This window comes from Vulpes lagopus, chromosome 4 (genome assembly GCF_018345385.1).
Source record: "Vulpes lagopus strain Blue_001 chromosome 4, ASM1834538v1, whole genome shotgun sequence".
Taxonomy (NCBI): Eukaryota; Metazoa; Chordata; class Mammalia; order Carnivora; family Canidae; genus Vulpes; species Vulpes lagopus.
Window position 1 is genome coordinate 121,591,222 of NC_054827.1, and position 19,940 is coordinate 121,611,161.

The window sequence follows — 19,940 nt, forward strand, 5'->3', positions numbered from 1 at the left end:
GCGGCCGCCGCCGCCTACTTCACAGCGGCCGGCTCCCTCCAACGGCTTCCCAGCAGAGGGCGCCCGAGCGCTCCCCGCGCCGCCGCGCCGCGCAGGGCACTACCGCTCCCAGAAGGCCGTGCGGCGGGAGGAGACGGCGGCGCGTCGGGCGCGCGTGGCCTGCTGGGAGTTGTAGTCGCCCGACCGTAGGCGCGCAGGCTCCTGGCAAGTCGCATATACTTCTCGCCGGAAGGTTCTCGCGGGACGAGGGCGGAGCAGCTCCCGGGTTCCCGCACGCGTTTGCCGAGGGACCCGGCGTCGCGGACTGGGGGGTTCGCCATGGGGAAGGCTAGGCTGGCCGCGTTTCGCCGGAAGGGCTCCGGGGCCCCCGCGGGGGCGCAGAGCGGCCGCGCGAGGCCCAACCCCAACCCGTTCGAAGTGAAGGTGAACCGGCAGAAGTTCCCGGTCCTGGGCAGGAAGGCGCGCCACGCCGTGGGGCAGCCCGGGGTGTCGCGAGCGCGGGCCGTCCAGAAGGTAAGGACTGCCGGGGTCTGGGGCGGCGAGGGGGGACGGGCGGTCTGGAGAGTGCTCGCCGGTCAGGACGGGGCCGGTGGTGAGGACGGGGCCGGACCCCTGTGGGTCGTGACTCCCGCGAGCTGAGCGTGAGTCACCCCGATCCTGTGTGCTGCGGGGAGCCGCCCCGGGAACCTGGCGCCCAGGGGACGCCCTGCAGCCCTGTGCGCCGGTCCCTCGGTGCTTCTGGCATCTGTGCGCGCAGTTTATGGCCTGTTCTCTAGGGGACTTGGAGCCTCTGGTCTAGGGGTGGTGCATCTTTTTCTTTGCAAGGTGGATATGCCACAGATGCTCGGAGAACAAGTGCATCTCTCTTTCCAAGCACAGCACCCTGTCCCTCGCAGGAAGACTGAAATGCCACCTCTGTGTTTCCAGCCCCAAAGTATTCTGTGCCTTTCAGGCTCCGTATAGATGGCATTCCGCATTCCATGTGCAGCCTCTGAGGCAGGTTTTTAGGTTTAACAATGTTTGTTGTTACTATAAGGAAGACACAGTACCCTGTTGAAAAAATTAAGGTAGGTGGAAAAGATAGGGCACAGAAAGGACCTACGTTTCCCAAGGACGCAGCTAAGGGCTGGGTTTGCATTCGATTTGAAGGAGAAGCCTGAAGCGCCCAGAGAACTTCAGGTGTAAGCTCCCTCCAGCTGCTGGGAGATAAAGGTAAGGGAAGACTTGACCCCTGCCTTCCAGGCCCTGCACTTATGTGATGCCATAGTTTGCAACAAGCAGGCCATCTTTGAACTGACAAGGCAGACTCAGCAGCCGGTGATGAGGCCCGTACAGCATACCCCAAGGCAGGTGTGGGGACCGGGTGGCCTGGGCTCTAGAGCAACCATGTTTGTTTCCACTAGCTAAGTGTTTTCTCATAACCAGAGCAAGGATAATAATATCCTTCCTTTCCCTAATGGTCATTTAAGATTAAATAAAATGGCATATTTAGCACATAGTAAGTTGTCTAAACACTAGCTATTATTCTTAAACTTTTCAGCTTGTCATTCTCAGACTCCACAATCTGGCCGCAACCTGTTGTCCTTGCTTTGCCTCTTGCAACTCAGCTTGTCCAAAAGGTCCTGTCTTATCCCAGCACATGCTTTGGTGGCCAGTACAAGTCACCATTTCTGATACTTTCCCAAGCCCTACAGCCCAAATAGGGCCAGTTGCTCACACCTGTAATACCTCCTGCTCTGTGCTGAAGGCCTGCGGTGAATGGCCTCGAGGCCTGTGTTGATGCCTCCTCTTGTCCCCAGTGCTTTGGGGGCTCACAGTCAGGATATATAGTGTGTGTGTGTGTATATATTTGTATATATATATATACACACACGTATTTGTACCTATATACATATATATATATATATGTAGTAAGAAAGCATATGTGATATACATAATAGGAAATACACATAACCGGAAAACCAAAAACTTTTTCATAGAGGGAGTCACACTTGAGCTCAGAAGGGTGAGTAGAATGTTACTGGTGGGGACAAAGGTATCTTGTCCCCTGTTATGGAGTGTGCGGCACTGCCTGGGGTGGGAGAGCTCAGAGCTGTCCAGAAGGAACTCAGGTCGTTCAGGGCAGTTAAAGCATGTAGTGTGTGTCAGGGCAAATGGGGTGGCAAGATGGTCCTGGTCTTCTCGCTGGTGACAGGCCCTCAGAAGTAAATGTGATGTCCCATGTGTCTCCTCCGATCCGTGGCAGCACTTTGGGCACCACCCGCCTGCGTGGTGATACTACAGGTGTGATCCCAGTGCCATCCTGTGCTGGCTGGGCCTCCCTCTTCTTGTTTCTCACAGAAGTGGTGAGATAAGTAGAGTTAATGTATTTGGGATCCTTCCAGTGGAATAGATGTTTTATCAAGAAACGTCTATTGAATCCCCACAGCTAGCCTTTATGAGGGAAGTACTGGCATTATCCCCATTTATGCGTGAGGAACCAAAACAAGGAATCATTCCAGAACTTTCTTTAGGTCAGGAGTAGGGGAGCTGAGACCCAAATCCAGACTTGAGTGTGTAACACACAACAAACACTACCTGTCCCCGGCTTTGTCCTGAGCCACCTTGTGTAAACTCTTGTGATCCCATAGCAGCAGCCAACAGGAGGTACTATTGCTATTTCCCTCTTACAGGTGCCCCGCAGAGTCCGAGCCATCACATTCTTGACTGTACCTCCTAGGCCCCACACATATGAATGACCACGAAGGTGCCCTGGGCAGTGGTTTGGGGTCACATAACCTTTAGCAAGCAGACAAATGTGCAGATCTAGACTCCAGGAGGAGCAAGGATCGACTGTACAGATAAAGGCATCATGTGACAGAGAAAATACGCAATTCTGCTACAGTCCATGTCTGTAATTGGTCATCACGTTGTTGTTGATGTGCTCGGCTTCTGTGGTGACTCCTTGTTCATGTTTCCCTGACTCTCAGCTAGAACCACAGCGCTTCTGGTGTCTACATGACTGAGCCACTTCTTAGTGTTCCTTTGTTGGGCTTTGCTCTGATTGCTTTTGATTTTCTTTTTTTGTTGTTGTTTAAGATTTTATTTATTTATTTGACAGAGAGGGTGAGCAGGGGGAGGGGAGGACGGAGAGGGGGAAGTGGACTCCCTGCTGGAGCAGGGATCCCAATGCAAGACTCCATCCCTGGACCCCGGGATCATGACCTGAGCCCAAGGCACATGCTTCCCTGATGGAACCACCCAGGCATCCTGCTCTGATATTCTCTAACCTATAGTGCTGGACACAGAAGTCCTGAGGCACGCTCCAGAGAGCCCCGCAAGCCCCAGCCTCTCTGCCTTCATTGTATGGTAACAACCCCACTTCCTCTGTAACTGAGATCTGTTTTTCCAGCCAGTAGATGAGCCCTTTTTTTGACTGTTGGTTTCAGTGGCCTGTAGGGCATACAGAATGGCCAGGTGGCCATGGCATCCTACAATTCAGTGGAGTCCTTGTGTGTCCCCTTGTGGAAGCATTTCTTCTTGAGGGACCGAGATCACCAAGCCATCAGAGCTCAGAGTTGCCAGGACCAGCCTGAGATGTCTCTGTGATCTGTTTTCCAGCGTACCCAGACATTACTGAAGGAATACAAGGAAAGGGATAAGTCTAACGTATTCACTGATAAGCGCTTTGGGGAATACAGTAGCAGCATGAGTCCAGAGGAGAAGATGATGAAGAGGTTTGCCTTGGAACAGCAGGTATGCTAGACAAGGAGAGGAGGGCCTTAGGCTGTGGTTATACACAGAAGTCAGGCACAAGAAGGTGGTTGCCCCATTGCTCACCTATACTTGGGTGGGCACTCCCCCCAAGGTCCAGTGGGCCAGTGCTCTACCTTGTCTAGCCACCAGCGGGGTGGAAAGGTATGTTAACTGGAACACATGTAATGATGTGTCCTGGGAGTCGTTGACCAATGTGCAACCCAGCTCGGTCGGGTGGAAAAGCAAGTAGATTGTGGAACACTGGCATGATTTCCCAGTGGCTTTGGCTGGCCCGTTGATTCATTTACCTTCTGTGGGTTCTGTTTATATCTGAATCATTGCTCAGATGACCCAGAATCATCTTATGTGCTTTGGGCTAGGTTGTCACATTATACAAATAGTGGGAAAATAACTGGGCTTTGCCATTAAATGAACGTGGAAATTTTAGGAAACTGATTTTTCTCCCTCTTCTGTCAGCGACAACATGAAAAAAAAAGCATCTACAACCTCAATGAGGATGAAGAATTAACTCATTACGGCCAGTCTTTGGCAGACATTGAAAAGCATAATGACATTGTTGACAGTGACAGTGACGCTGAGGAACGAGGAACGCTATCTGGTGAGGGCTGGGGGCAAGGGGACGGTCTGCTCCTGGTTACTTTCTTCCTGTCCTTCCTGGAGACCCAGGAAAACGTGGGATACCAGTGTCACCGATCATTAACCTCTCAAGTCATTGCCCCCACAGGGTTCTTTGGGTATTTTTTTGCTTGAGAATGTTCAGAAAGCGTGTATGTGGATAGGCAGCAGCTTCTGCAGGCTGAGAACATTCTCACATATCCGTTATCTTATTTGAACTGCCCCTTCAGCTTACTTTACCCAGGAGCTCAGAGAAACAGCGATTTGTCTGACCCCTGAGTCCCAACCATAGACTCTTGTGCATTCTCCTGCACCATGTGATCAGTTTGGGCAGATTGTTTGTACTAACAATGTTTACGTGGTTCTTTAGTCTTTATAACTGTGGAACCAATCGTGTTAGTTGCAGGGCTAGTTGCAGGGCGGGAATAATATTGAGTTTCTTCCTTATAGATGGTAACAAAGTAGATTAAATTTAGTATCAGTTACCATTCCCATACAGCTGGGTGTTTCTCAAGTGTTACTGCTCCTGTGGTCTCCTACAGCTACTGTGTGTGAGAGTTTTTTCTTGAATATGGAATTGGTTCTTGAGATTGTACTCCGATAACGGTTGGTGAGTGCTGCAGGAATGGGTTACTGAGCCAGCATCTGGCTTCACAGATGAGTTTTCTGCTCTTTGTCTCCAGCTGAGCTGACCGCCGCCCATTTTGGAGGTGGTGGCGGGCTCCTTCATAAGAAGACCCTGCAGCAGCAAGGCGAGGATGAGGAGAAACCAAGGTCACGCAAAGAACTGATTGAAGAGCTCATTGCAAAGTCAAAACAGGAGAAGGTGCGTTAGCGCTCCAGTGGGGGCCTCCATCACCAGAGACGCTCATCAAAACCACTTTTGGCCTTTTTTTTCCTTGTACAGTTTTAGTATAATTTTAGGCTGTATTTAACATTTTCTGTAAATTTAAAAGAAGCATTCATTTTGAATAGTAGTATTTTAAATTTCATCACATGTACTTCTTATGGTCTGTTGTGTTTGGGGGTGGGGGTCTTGGGGTGTTTTTAGCTGGTTGATTTTTGTATTTTGATGTGTTTTATGGTCTTTTACTACCAGTAAACTGCTAGGAGCTTCTAGATGCATGGTTTATAGCAGGAAATTAGTTCTGTGTGATGAGATTCTGTAGCTTCCATTTTTTTTTTTTAAGATACTGATTTCTCATGGTATCTCTTGTGCCAATACATTAAGTGTTGACTCTGTTGAGCATGGCCTGGACATGAGTGGGGCTGCTCGCTTGCAGCTCAGCACTAGTAGCATGTGCCATGTCTCTTCTCTTTCCCCAGAGGGAGAGACAGGCACAGCGGGAAGGCGCCCTGGAGCTCACAGAGAAGCTGGATCAAGACTGGAAAGAAATCCAGACCCTGCTGGCTCATAAGACACCCAAGTCTGAGAATAGGGACCAAAAGGAGAAGCCCAAGGTGGGTATTAAGTTGACTTGACCTTCCTCTGGGGTAAAGGTAGAGGCCAACATCTCTCCGGACCTGTACAGCCACTCTCCTTGTCTCTCAGCTCCTGTGTGTCACGGAGAACTTTCATGTAGCTGTCTTGATACTTGTAATGTCCACATAGAGCTACACAAAAAGGGACTTCAGTTTCTACTCCTGGATAATTAAAGAAAATGGTTGTTTGTGGTTAAGAAGTCCTCAAGATTAGAGGACTAGATTGGGGGGCGGGGGGGCTTCCTCAGGTGGTGTCTGAATTTTCCTGTTACGCATCTGTACATCCATATATACAGTTATTTTTCTCTCCAAACAGTACTTGATTCCTACCACATTCTTTTTAGTCTAAATTATTAGAAAAGCTGCATTCATCTGCATGTCTGGCTCCTAGGATTTTACCAGGTGGCTGTGTCATGGGGTGAGGTGTTCACCTTTGGGGGTTGCTGTCATTGTTGCTGTCTCCTTCACCTCAGCTTGTTTTGTGGGCTTAATGCCTAATGAGCAGTGTTTAGTTTTGATAAAGCAGGTATGTTTTGAGAAGAGTTTCTCAGAAAAATCCTATGTGACCTTAAGTGTCCTGCAGATCAGAATGGCTTTCTTTCAGGACAGACTTGGGTACGATTTGACTTCCTCCTTCATGGTGTCCAGATGTTACCAGACATGCAGGAAGCTGCCTGCACAGATCGTTTTTTAAAAAGACTAAAAATGAAAAGTTTCTTCTTTCTGCCCAGCCTGATGCGTATGACATGATGGTTCGAGAGCTGGGCTTTGAGATGAAGGCCCCACCCTCTAACAGGATGAAGACGGAAGAGGAACTGGCAAAGGAGGAGCAGGAGCGGCTCCAGAAGCTGGAGGTATGGGTGTGGCCATGGCCGTGGTGGTGATGCGGGGCGCCATGGGATCTATGTTTGAGGCCTGCCTTCTCCATCTTTGAGATGGGTTGAGATGTGTTACTGTATCAAAGGGATCTTCTTATTCTATTTAAAATTTATATTTATTTTACTATAAGTGCCCGTTTTTTATTATAAAAGCAAGAAAAATGCAGATGATACCCAAAAATACCAAATAAAAAAATGTTTGCTCTAATCCCTGTACCTTAAAACAACTGCTAACGATACAAGGCACTGCCTTCTCAACGTTTCTCCTGTGCCTTAAGAAAGGGTTTTAAAGTTTCATTACATTGAAACAAAGACAAACACTGACACACTGCTCTGTACCTGGCCATTTCTCCGGGCCCATGGCCTGTCCACACACGGCAGCATGCTTGAGTGCCTGGCTTGGCCATGCAGACCTTCCTGTGGTGGCTACCCTCTTCCATAGCTGCATCGTGGGGAATGAAGTCTGCATGGTTGAGCCAGAAAGACCTTAGAACAGCCGGCTTACCTTCCTGGTGGCTAGAACACACTTGTGCCGCAATACTTGTTTCCATTTGTTTCTGGGGCGGGGAGTATCGCATGTGGCGCTTCCCCTGGTACCTGCAGCCAGGTTGAAGCTTAAGGCGGAAAGCGGGTTCAGAGGCCCTTCATGAGTGTGGCCTGGGGGAGGGGAGGAGCGCATGCCTCCTGCCACAGGCGCGCGGTGGCACAAGCGCCACAGGTGGCTGTGCTTCATTCCTATACAGGCTGCGAGGCTTCGGAGGATGCGCGGTGAAGACATGGGCAGTGATAGTAGAAAACCGAAGCACCTGTCCGCGGACGACCTAAATGACAACTTCGTTCTGGACAAAGACGACAGGCGTTTGCTTTCTTACACGGTAAGAGGTTTTTCCTTCACTCGATGGCTTGCTCTGTGAATCCCAAAGCAAGGTTTCTGGTATGGAAGAGGTTCATAATGAATGGAATGTACTCTGCATCTGGGAGTGCGAGGTGGGTCCAATACCATGGCTGTGGACTGGCCAGGCAGGCTACCTAGAGGAGGGCACCCCAGCCTTGTGCTATGTACTTGTGCGCTCCCATCAGCCTCTTTGCTCATAAGTGTGTGGTTATCTGCAGGCTTGGCAGGGCCTTTGAGAGAGCAAGTAAAATAATTGAGTTTCTAAAACTTGCTGTGAGGACTTCACCCTCTGCTCTTTAGCATGAATCAGCCCTGTTTCAAGGTGGGGAAAGAGAAGGAGGCCAGGCACGCTGAGCAGAAGAGGATCTGAGGGAAGAACCAGGTGCTCACAGAATGCCAGGTTATTTGGCAGGAGAGCATAGTCAGGGGTGACCTACCTCTGGATGTGGCCCAGACACCGGGAAGCCCCCACTGACTTGCTGCTCCCCAGCCCCAGAGCCAGTGGTGGGAGGCTACAGACAACAGCTGCTGGTGCCTGTGGCCACCAGGGCGCCTGCCACAGCTTGGGTCCCACTGCTCCACGTAGATGCTAAGCTTTGCCTAGAGCCCTGGAGCCCCGGCGCCCAAGATCAGGAAGCTGTTCCCCGGCCTATTGGCCAAGGCGGGCCCGGAGCTGGTGTCAGTGGGTGAATGCCACACTCACGGCTTTGCCCCAGGTGTGTGCAGCATTTCCATGTTGTTCAGGGTACTCCCCTGGGTAGTGAGGCCTGTGGTTCCCCCATTCTCCAGGATGGAAAGATGAGCGTGGAGGAAGAGCAGAGCAGGGAAGCCAGTGACGGTGAGAGTGAGGAAGATCACCACGAAGACCCGAGTGACGAGAACGTAGAGGAGAGCAGTGACCCAGATGGGCACTCAGACCTGGACTCAGACACAGAGACCGAGGAGGACTTTGGGCGGCCAGACACAGAGCCCCGGCTGGCCCCACAGAAGAGGTTGGCCAACAATGGCCACAAAGCTCGAGAAGCCGCCAGAAACGAGCTGCCCTATACATTTGCAGGTAGACAGACACTGGGTCTGCTTATGCGTTGGGATAATCTCCGTGACCTGGCAATAAGTCTGCCTCTCTGGGGCCACCTCAGTAGAGTGGAGACTGAGGGTGTGCTCCCAGGCACATGGACATGTGCCCACCTACGACATCAGGGCTTGTCACTGGCATGGTCTGGCATCTGGCCAGAGTGTTAGCCAGCCTTTGTTGTGTGACTGCAGGCAGTTTGTGGGCTGAAAGCAGAACAAGGACAACACACACCTTTCCATTGAAGGGCACTGTGCTCTTTCCATGGCCAGCCTTTTGTGGTGGAAACCCATGTGGCTGCCACAGAGAGCCGGGAAGGGCCTGGGAGACTGGGGAGTCACCTGTGAGGCTTTCCGTGTTCAGACCCGGGCTCTCATTTGGCCACATGGCACTTTACAGTGAACGTTGTATGTTGTGTTGTGTGTGTAGAAAAATCATCCAGTTATAGCAAGCAGTCCTAAATTGTCCTGTGACTTACAGTCACTTCCAGAGGATGAACTAGCAAGAGAGGCTGGCTTCCCTGGACATGGCCTGCAGGCGGTGGGGGTCTGGGGTGGTTCCTTCAAACTCATTCTGAGCCAGCATGAACACTGAAACCAGCACCCTGCTGCCTTGCTCCCCACATGCTGGCGGTAAAGTCCTTCCTCTGGTGCTACGTGGTCACTGGTAAATAGTCGTCCCACTGCACCTCACCCCCGGACATGCCAGAGCATACATTAGGTCTCCCAGCGGTGGTCATGGTGGGAGGTGAAACATGTTTGTAGAATACACGTGAAATTGTCTCTTGGGGAATTACTGTCACCCCATTGTTTCGTTTTTAATCTCTGTGTTCTCAGAAATGTGTTTCTCCTTTTGCATGTTAACTGTGGAGTGTGTTTTGCATTTCTGACAGCCCCTGAATCCTACGAGGAGCTGAAATCTTTATTATCAGGAAAAACGATGGAAGAGCAGCTATTAGTGGTGGAAAGAATTAAAACATGCAACCATCCAAGTCTTGCAGCAGGAAACAAAGCAAAATTGGAAGTTCGTACATGTTGCATTGCGTGTTGGGGGGTGGTGGTGGTGGCAGCGGTTGTGTCCAGACGCTGCCAGTCACCAGGTGCGCACAGTGACCCAGGCCCAGGAGGAGATGCTGTCACCCTCAGCTAGCAGAGGAGGAGGGACACCGAGGCGGGGGGGGGGGGGCTATGGCTCCTCTGGCCCATGCATGGCAGAGCCAGGCTTTCAAGGAGATGAATGACTTGGAGCGCCTTTTCTTCTCAGCAAGCACTGCCCGCCTATGAATGAGGCGCAGTGCTGGCCACGTCCTTGGTCATGTGAAGACCTGTGTGCTGTCTGCCCATCTGCAGAAGTATGTACCCAAGCCCTCCTCGACCTGCAGTCGGCGTGTTCCGAGCAGTGGCCCTGAGGCACGTGCGCACTTGTTTTAGCCAGAACAGGGAGACAGACAGCACCTTGTTTTCCTGTGATTTTATCCTGGGGGTCAGCACTGAACTCTGTTCCCAATCCATGTTCCTGCAGAAACTGTTTGGCTTCCTTTTGGAGTATGTTGGAGATTTGGCTACAAGTGATACCCCAGACCTCGGAGTAATTGATAAGTTGGTTGTGTAAGTAACAATGGTGGTTGACTGGAATATGGGGCTGCGTTGAGTGACTCTTCTACGGGCAGTCGTAAAACTATGTCTCAGGGTTAGCACAGTTGACCTTGTAAACGGGCACCACGGCATACACGAGCCACAGTGATTTCAGCAGTAATGGCCCCCTTCCGCCACCCCGGAGACAGACCTGCTGTTATCTGCAAATACGTTGACTTTATGACAGTTGAACATGTCAGACTTGTTCATGCTGTTTGGAAGCCTGTTTTCTGGTTCATTCAACAATGAAATCTCAAGCTATACTCGGACAGGCTGACAGGTGTTTGGGGTACGCGGTAGACCGTGTTCTGTTATTGCCCAGAGACCTGCCCACTCCAGGTCCGTGCCTCAATGGAACCTGACATCTCATGCTGCGAGCGTCAGGGAGGGCAGTGCCTCCTGTCTTCCTGTTCCCACCCTGCCTGGGGACAGCTGAGCTCTCGCTGCACCAGAACCCCTGTAAAAGCAGAGACTGGAGCATGGCTCCCAGCCCCAGGTCAGCTGGAGGTGGTTTGGTGAAGGGAGGGTTAGTGAGCACCAGGACACATAGGGGCCTCCCTGTGGCCAGCCACATATTGCACACCCCTCATTCCCATGCCTCCTTCTGCCAGCACAGCAGTGCTTGTGAAGGACCAGTGAGTTCCTGCGGATGGCACGTTGGAACCGTGTGCTGACTCTGGCACATAGAATGTGATCCTTGCGGCATTAGGCTTCTGCTATCATTGCTGAAAAGTTACAGCTTCTTAGGATTGATATAAAACAAACACTATTAGAAAGATTATCTGATTTCCGAGAAGGCCAGCCAGATCCGTAAGAGGAGAAGTGGAGTCATCCAGGGGTTCCAAGCTATCTTGCCCACTCAGCAGGCAATTTCACGGGAAAACGGTGAATGGGAGGTTGGGGGGCTTTTTTTTCTAATTGCCTTATCTGAAGTCATTTCCCCTGACCTGTGTTTCTGATCAACAGGCAATTATATAATCTTTGCCAGATGTTTCCTGACTCTGCCAGCAACTCCATAAAATTTGTCCTACGAGATGCCATGCACGAGATGGAAGGGTCTGTTGAGGCCAGAGGCCGGGTAGCGTTTCCGAGCCTGGATGTGGTGAGCAGGGACTTGGTCTCAGTCTCCAGGGGCCAGTGCTGTCAGCTGCCCAGAAGGGCTGGCTGAGTACAGGGGGCACTCAGTTTGGTGGGTTCACCAGACCATAGAGCCTCCAGATTGAGCTGGAGAACAGATGGGTACAAGGCGGAAAGAATTGTTTACCTGCCAACAAGTAACTGAAATGTTTCATAAAAGAGGGAGCTCTGGGCTGATTCCACATGAGTGGAGCTGTGGTGGGTGGCCCTAATGGCGAAGAGGCTTTAGGGCAAATAGAATGAGTGTGTTGGTGAGGACCAAGCCCACACAACGGTTCTGCCACAGACTCGCTGAGGCACCTGAGCGCCCCTGAGGGCTCTGGCAGCTTGTGGCAGCCACAGCCACTTCGTCCATGTTGGTGACCGTGAAGTACTTGCTCAGTCTGTCCAGTGTTCTAGGGTTTCTGCAGAAATAAGAAGGAGTGATTAACAGAAACTTAAAAATACCGGGTTTGTGTTCCTGGTTTTCATGGCCTCCTCGAAGCAGGATCGAAGCTGTGTCCTTCAGCTGTGGCTGGTGACTTTCCTTGTAAGCCTCAGCCCTCAGTAGACACTCCCCTATTTAACCGCTGTGGTGGCCTGTTTTCCCATGGTGTGCTGGTGCAAGACTGTGCAGCAGGGCCCGTCCCAGCCCCCTGAGGACCCGCGTGGTCCTGGCCTCTTGCCTTATCTATCATCAGAGGCAGTGGTCGCCTCTTGTCCTGGAGACCTGCCATGAGGATTCAGGAGTTAACATGTCACACGGCCGTCTCACAGCTGGGACTCAGCAGCCAGTATGTGGGGACCATCACTGTCAACACTGCCCTTTTCGTGGACACATGCGGTCCGTGACAGGCAAAGTGAGGAGGAGCAAGCCAGGAACCAGGCGGGCCATCCTCTCCTCTGCCTCCCCAGGCCTCGTGTTCTCTGGGATCACAGATAGGGTGGCATGGAGGGCTCTGTGGAAGGCCCTCACAGCAGGTTGGTGCTGGACCCCCTGCCAGGAGCAGGAAGGAGGACGTGGGGTCTCCCACATGACATTTTCAAAGTGGTCCAGTTTTGGGAGTTCAGGGGGGATTTCTGTGCCTTCAGACAAGATGGAGGGCCCTGCAGATCCTACAGAGCCGGGGTGCAGGGCTGCTTATCTGCTCTGAGAACCAGCCCCTATGGTGCCTTCTGGATGGGCGGCCTGTGAGTGCACCTGGCCTGGGTCATCCCTGAAAAGTAAGGGCCAGTGGTTGTTGGCTTCCAAGCCCATCGTCTCCGGGGTAACCTTCCACTGCCTGCAGCCACATTTGCAGTTCAGTCCCAGGGGTGCAGGCCGGAGCTGTCGCTCACACTGTGGACTCAGTGCGTCCATGGAGGGAGCATGTTCTTCCTGTTTCCGACGCTTGTCCGCAAGGCTTCTCCCGCCCCTCCCCATGCCACAGCCTTGCCACAGCCTCACCCAAGTACCCAGCTTCTCTTTACTCATTTGAGAAAAAAAGTAGTGGTCTGTGATGTAGCCTTATAAGCCTGCATTTCTTTCATCGTGAGCCGAGCCAAGGATGTTCTCATGTATGAGAGAAATTTGTTTTGGTGAGTGGGTCTTGCTGTGTCCTCTGCCTGTTCCTGTCAGGCTGTTGGGGGGCTCCTCAGGGCTTAGCGGGTGCTCGGATGAAGTCTGGTGTGGGTGCGGTGTGGTGGAGAGAGCTTGGCCGTGCCCGGCGTGTGCAGGCAGGTGGCCGGGGAGGCGCTTGGGCCACCAGGCCGCCATGGAGGTGGGGTGTGTTCAAATCTACAGCCTTTCCCCATGAGGGCCTACAGCGGTTTGCTCCTGGGCCCTTCGTTAGGCCGTGTTTTGTTTTGTTTTGTTTTGTTTTTTAAGATTTTATTTATTCATTCATAGAGACACAGAGAGAAAGAGAGGCAGAGACACAGGCAGAGGGAGACGCAGGCTCCATGCAGAGAGCCCAACGTGGGACTCAATCCAGGGTCTCCAGGATCACGCCCTGGGCTGCAGGCGGCACTAAACCAGAGCTGCCCTGTTTTTGTTTGTTTGTTTTGTTTTGTTTTTTAAGATTTTATTTATTCATGACAGACACACACACAGAGAGAGAGGCAGAGACACAGGCAGAGGGAGAAGCAGGCTCCATGCAGGGAGCCCGATGTGGGACTTGATCCCGGGTCTCCAGATCACGCCCTGGGCTGAAGACGGCTCTAAACCTTTGAGCCACCAGGGCTGCCCTAGGCCAGATTTTAAATTTCATTTCTCTAATCTGTGTGGTGACGTTCCCTTTCTAGCTCATTTATTTGAAAATTGCTGGGATGTTATTTCCAACCTCTGACTTCTGGCACCCCGTCACAACGCCTGCGCTGGTGTGCATGAGCCAGCTGCTCACCAAGGTATGTCCTTCCCTGTGTGTGTGGCTGGCGCAGCTGAGCCAGCCTGGGGGGTGTCACTATCTGGGGCCAAGCACGGGAAGGCCTCATCGAAGCGGGTCTGGGAAGATAACCCAGAAGTGGCCCCAGATAAGGTTGGGGAGGGGTTGATACCAAAAAGAGCCCTTCAGGTCAGTGGTGACAGCAAGTAAGTCTGATGTGGGTCTCTGTTGCCATCCGCTTCAAAAGTCTGGCATCTGACTGGTGCACGCTTGGTGGCACTTGCAATGCAGTGGGTCTCCTCAGAAAGGCAGGATGCTAGGGCCAACCCAGGCTCTTGACCTGGTTTGTGCCCACTGGACCACACTGCTGTATGGGGCCACAGCTCAGTCAGGAAGCCAGTGTGGCCTTTGAGGATGTTGTTCCTGACTGCTGACCGCAGCCTGTGCTCCCAATGCCAGTGTCCCATCCTGTCTCTGCACGACGTGGTGAAGGGCCTGTTCGTGTGCTGCATGTTCCTGGACTATGTGTCTCTGTCTCGGAGGTTCATACCTGAGCTCGTGAATTTCCTCCTTGGGATCCTTTACATTGCAACTCCAAATAAGCATGGCCAAGGTGAGTGGTTCAACAGAGCTTCTCCAAGCATATATTCTCCCTGCATGTTTACAAGTTGTTGGTACTTGTGTGGAGAGCGTGAACGTGGGGAAGATAGACAAGATATCTGAAGCCCCATCGGCCAGAGTAGCAGCCTTCCTGTCCTCTGCAGCTGTGTGGATGCCGCCCAGGAGAGAGCCGGGTCCTGCCAGTCCATCCACCACGCGACCAGCACCATTGGTGCCTTGTCCCCCAGATGGCCACTGCTTACTGTCAGAAACATGTAAAACTTCTCAGTTTGTTTAGATTGAAGTGATAATATGTTGAAATAACAGTTTTACATCTGGGGTTAAATGAATACATCATTAAGACCTATCTTTTATTACTCTCTCATATAAGAACATTTGCACTTAGAGTGGCCGCATTGTGTTTCTAGTGTACGGTCCTGTCTGTGTAGTTTCTAGAGCGCTAGGAATTTTGGAAGGAGTGACCGTCAGAAGCAACATTGTAATGAGGAGGAGTTCCAGCATCTGTCGACCTTCTAGACTGTCCCGCAGGTCTTAGGTCCCCTGCCTCCCTCTAGCAGCGCTCACGGTGCAGACACACTCACTTCCCTCTCGGGTTGTCTGGGCACCGCTTGGTCTCCGCCCCTTGCTGTTTTGTGTCCATAGGATCACTTTTCCTGCCCTAATCATTAGTACATCGTGTGGATCTGGGCAGGGGCGGGGACTTCAGCCCTGGCAGCTCTTCCATTCAGGACCCTAAGCACACTGTCTGTCCTACTTCTCTTGAGACCTCATAGCAGACCCTCCTGCACGCAGCTGCTGCACCCCAACTCACTGACCCCTATGCCAATGCGGCTGTGTGCTAGGGCCAGGGCAGCAAGGAGTAGGTTTGGAGAGGTGCGGTCATACCCTGAGGACCTGTCAGAGATGGTCGTAGCTCAAGGCCAAGTGCTGCAGCAGAAAGCTCTGGAGGCTGCAAGTGGCAGGCAGTGGGCTCGCCGGGTGTTGGCCCTGTGTCCCTCTCCCTCCACCCTGCCACCACTGGCTTTGCTGTGCCCAGAGCAGACTGTGCCTGGCCAGCCCTGCCTGCTGCCTCGGTTGCTCTTCTGGGTGGTGACGGGGTTAAGTCCTCTCTGCTGGCATCCACCATCTTCTGGGATAGGCCATCTCTGACCGGGTTAACCGTGCCACCTCCGTCTTGTTCCCTTTTGTCTCATGGGTGTTGGCTACTGCCTGTCTCCCTCACGAGGTCAGGCACCTGACCCTGTGCCCTCAATCACCCCTACGGAAGCTGGAACCCCACTACTGTGTAGTAAAAACAGGATGCGTGTGTCAGTAGTGAGCCTTCTAACTGCCTCACCATGCAGAGCCTGCCCTGTGAGCCCATAATGCTCAGAGGCCACCTCTGTCTTTGTCTCGCTTGGACTTCAGGTTACACTCTGGTGCACCCTTTCAGAGCATCTGGGAAGAACTCAGAACTGCTCTTGGTTTCTGATGAAGAGGACACGGCCACATGGCAGAGGACAGGCCTGTCCCTCCGCTGGGCAAGTAGACTGAAGGCCCAGACTAAGACAGAGGCCAACCACACCAGGTAGGTATAGGGCCTGCAGCACCTAGGGGAGCGGGCTCAGTATCCGGCCAGCCTGGAGCTGGACACACCAGAGTCACTGTTGCAGATGGTAGATGTTATATGTGGGAGATCCTCAAGACTACAAAAAGCTGTTAGATCTAATAAATTACTACAGTGAGGTAACCAAGTACAAAGTCAGCAAAAACTTGCATGTTTATACACGGTGAACAGTTGTAAAGGAAATTTTAAAATTTTATTTATAACAGCATCAAAAAGACTAAAGCATGGGAATTAATCAAGGAGGGAAAGTTCATTGAGATTACAAGATCTCTCTGGAGGCTATGAGGGACCTAAGTGCGAGGAAGCACAGCCTTGTTCAAGGATTGGAGGACTCCCCTCCAGACACTGTCCTGCTAGGAATTCGGTTTTAGCACGTGAATTTGGGGGATACACATTCAGTCCACAGGAGGGCTGGGGCTGTTTGTCAGAAGTCCCTTTGTTCTCTGATTTTTTAAAATTATGGATGATTTGAAATATTCTCTGGTTGTAGCAAAAGACACAACAGAAGGTTTACCATCTTAATCATTAAGAGACCAGTTAGTGGTTTTCAGTACATTTACACCCTGGCACAGCCAACACCACCGTTCATCCCCAGAAGTCCTCACTTGTAAGACAGATTGTATACCTGACACATACTCACTCCCCAGCCCCTGGTCCCCCACATACTTTCAGTCTGGAGGATCTGTCTTCTCTGGGGCCTCCTAGAAGTGGGGCCACACAGTCTCCGTCCTTTCGTGGCTGGCATATTTCACTTCATAACACTGTGTCTTCCAGGTTCACCCCATGCTAGCAGGTGTCAGAGCATCCTTCCTGTTTACGGCTGAATAATGTTCCATCATGCGGATAGACTACGTTTTGTCTGTCCATCCGTCCATGGACACATGGGTGCTCCTGTGTCTTAGCTGCTGTGAACATGGGGGTGCAGGCATCTCTTCAAGGCCCTTCTTTTCATCCTTAGGGTATATACTCAGAAGCAGAATTGCTGGATCAGATGGTAGTTCTGTGTTTAATTCTTTTGAAGACTCTACAGTGTTTTCTGTGCGCTCTATTACCTTAGATGCTGCCAGCGGTGCACAGGGGTCTTGCATCTTCCATGTCCTCATCAGCATTTATTTCTTGTTTTTTTAACAGAATTTCTGAGGGGTATGAAGTGTTAACTTGACATGGTTTTAATTTGTGTTTTTCTAGAAACCAGTGCTGCTGGCCATCTTTGTGTCTTCTGTGGGAATGTCTGATTCGGGCCATGAAAAAAAAAAAACTTTCCCAGGATGTGTGCATTATTTTTCAAGATATGTCTGCTTGATTTTGTAAATAGTAATTTAAAAACTTAAGTTGGAGCCACTGTTTTCAGGTTGTTGCTGTGTTTTGCACAGCGGCCCTCTCTACCCAGGATACGGGGCACTTTGCACGCCTGATACTATGAGCCATTGGCCATTGTGGGCACTGCACGTGGGCAGATGCTTAGCTTCCTGAAACACAGTGTTGGGTTTCTCAACACTGCATGTTAGCCAAGATGATTGGCTCTAGCAGTGACTGAAGGAGCTGGTCTCCTTCCTGCTCCCAGCCCTTACCCTGGGTGTCACCCTCTTGCAGACTATCCTGCTTGGCAGTGTGTGTGGCTCTGGTGAAGCACTGTGCGCTACTGTACAGCTCACTGCCCGCCTTCCATGACATCATGAGGCCACTCAGGGCCCTGCTGACGGAGCACCTGGCCAACCGCACTCACCCCCCGGAACTCCAGGTGAGTCCTCGCCCCGGAGCTCCTTCCAGGAATGGGGAGCAGGTTAGTGGGCCTTCTCGCCCCTTCTCGCCTTGAGGTCGCAGCTCTAGAAGTTAGGGTGGTGGGACAACCGAGCCCAAATAACTGTTCTCTTGGATGGACTCCGGCTCTTCAGTGTAAGAGCTGCTCCACGGCTCTATGCCTGCAGCCAGGGCGGCAGCTCCAGATCCACGTCCCCCCTGGGCCTCACAGATTTTCTGAGGACAGTCCCACTGTCCTTCACAAGGTGACAGGAACACTTAAAGGATGTTCTAAGTTTGGCCTGAAACTCCCACGTGTTTGTTAAACAGTTGTCTTTTACTTGTTCCGACGCTAACATCCGGGGCCTTCCCTGTGTGCCCCCTCCCCACCCTGTCTTCTGCCAGAGGGGGTGTCGGTGCTATTGGGACACAAGGCGAAGGCAGGACTGGGATGCATGAGGCCAGACGACCTGGCATGCTCCCCAGCCTGCTCTGACCCCCTCATCTGGACACTTTACACTTGCCCTTCCTGCTTCCCAGAATGCTGTCCCTAAAGCCATGTCTCATTCCCTTACTTTCCTCAGGAGTAAGGGTCCCGCGGGATTTGGGCTGGTGGAGGGGCCGTGATGGTGTTCCTGGACCACAGATGGGCCGAGCTGGCCATGCTCTCCATGTAGTCCCCGTGGAGACCGGGCTCTGGCCCTCAGAGGCAAACGTCTGGGCAAGGGGTACAGGTGGCTATGCCTGTGACGCAAGAAGCTTGAGTTCCAGGATACACTTACATGAGGGAAAAGAACAGAACCGTCAGCAGGTTGGCTTCTAGAAAGTTTCTCAGAAGCCCAGCCATTTGTTTCTTCTGGGAGCCACAGCCATGATGGAGGTGCCTTAAACCTCTGGCTCTGTTGGTCAGACCATCAGGTCTTGCTCCGTGCCTATAGCACAGCTCCCTATGGGCTGCCCCTGCACCCCTGGCCGCCCCAGGTACAGGATAGGCTCCCATGTGTGTCTGTGAAGGGGAGTGATTCATGCCCATCATGACAAGTTTCTCTGGGAAAGGCAATTCCACTATGTGCTAGATGCTGAAGCACTGGCTGTTTCTACTCCTCAGTGCCCCAGGAGCCTTCTAGAAGGGCGTCAGCAGGTCTGTACTGCCCCCAAAAGTGTGAGCCGTCCTGCAGTGCACAGGCACCCCCACCTGTTGACGAGCCGCTGGGGCTCCCCGATGGCCACACCCCTGTAAGCAGAGGAGGTCATGGGCCCAGAGGGGCGAGGCAGCGGGCAAGTCTGTCCGCTCTCCAAGGCATGCCTCTTCCAGCCTTAGTGTCCCCACTCCCCTCTGTGTTTCAGGAGCTGTGCCAGAGCACGTTGAGCATGCTGACCGACATGGGAAAGCAGAGCCAGCGCTGCCGGCCGCTGGTCTGTGAGAAGAGCAAGCCCGTGCCACTGAGGCTCTTCACCCCCCGGCTGGTCAAAGTGTGCGTGCCAGCCCCACTGCAAGGGGCCCAGTGTGGGGTGGGTGGGGGCAGGGGCAGGGATAGCCTTCAGGAGGCAGACAGCAGGGGGAGGCAGGTGGGCTGGACCCCTGACACTGGCTCCCCACCCCTCCAGCCTCGAGTTTGGAAGGAAGCAGGGAAGCAGCAAGGAGGAACAGGAAAGAAAAAGACTGATCCACAAACACAAGCGTGAATTTAAAGGAGCCGTCCGGGAGATCCGCAGGGATAACCAGTTCCTGGCACGGATGCAACTCTCGGAGACCTTGGAACGGTGAGCGGGCAGTGGTGGCAGGTGTCCCTAGGGTGACTTCTGGGCCCAGGTAGTCACTGCTGTGTTCCCTGCTGTGAGTGCCCTGGCCCGTGTGGACATGAGCTGCCAGTGGGTCATGTGGGGAAAAGGACAAAACATCCTGCAAAACCTAATGTAAAAATGATTTCTTTTTCTTTTTTTTTTTAAGGGATGCGGAAAGAAAGCGAAAAGTGAAACAGCTTTTTAACAGTCTGGCCACTCAGGAAGGTGAATGGAAGGCTCTGAAGAGGAAAAAGTTCAAAAAATAAGTAGTTTCACAGATGAGGCAGGAAGATGCTGAGCCCTGTTAATAAAGGCTGCCGTCCTGTGCACCTGGTCTCTTCCCTGGCCCCGCTGGCCCCAGTGTGCTCCATCATGTG

General features: G+C 52.3%; 2 protein-coding genes across 2 annotated transcripts in view; one reads left to right on the top strand and one right to left on the bottom strand.

Moving 5' to 3' along the window:
* GRK4 (G protein-coupled receptor kinase 4) overlaps positions 1-320 on the bottom strand; it is a 101,914-nt gene extending 101,594 nt beyond the window's left edge. Inside the window, exon 1 of the mRNA XM_041751134.1 lies at positions 24-320. Coding sequence (XP_041607068.1) covers positions 24-320 — 297 coding nt within the window. The remainder of the gene's footprint in view (positions 1-23) is intronic.
* NOP14 (NOP14 nucleolar protein) lies at positions 198-19,890 on the top strand. Its single transcript, XM_041751487.1, has 18 exons — positions 198-513; positions 3,601-3,735; positions 4,213-4,354; positions 5,055-5,197; positions 5,698-5,832; positions 6,585-6,707; positions 7,475-7,606; positions 8,416-8,683; positions 9,591-9,721; positions 10,220-10,305; positions 11,299-11,434; positions 13,732-13,833; positions 14,271-14,424; positions 15,840-15,999; positions 17,632-17,779; positions 19,126-19,253; positions 19,387-19,542; positions 19,730-19,890. Exons 1-18 carry the CDS (start codon positions 319-321, stop codon positions 19,827-19,829), a joined length of 2,574 nt encoding a protein of 857 aa, XP_041607421.1. The 5' UTR covers positions 198-318; the 3' UTR covers positions 19,830-19,890.
* The last annotated feature ends 50 nt before the right edge of the window (positions 19,891-19,940 follow it).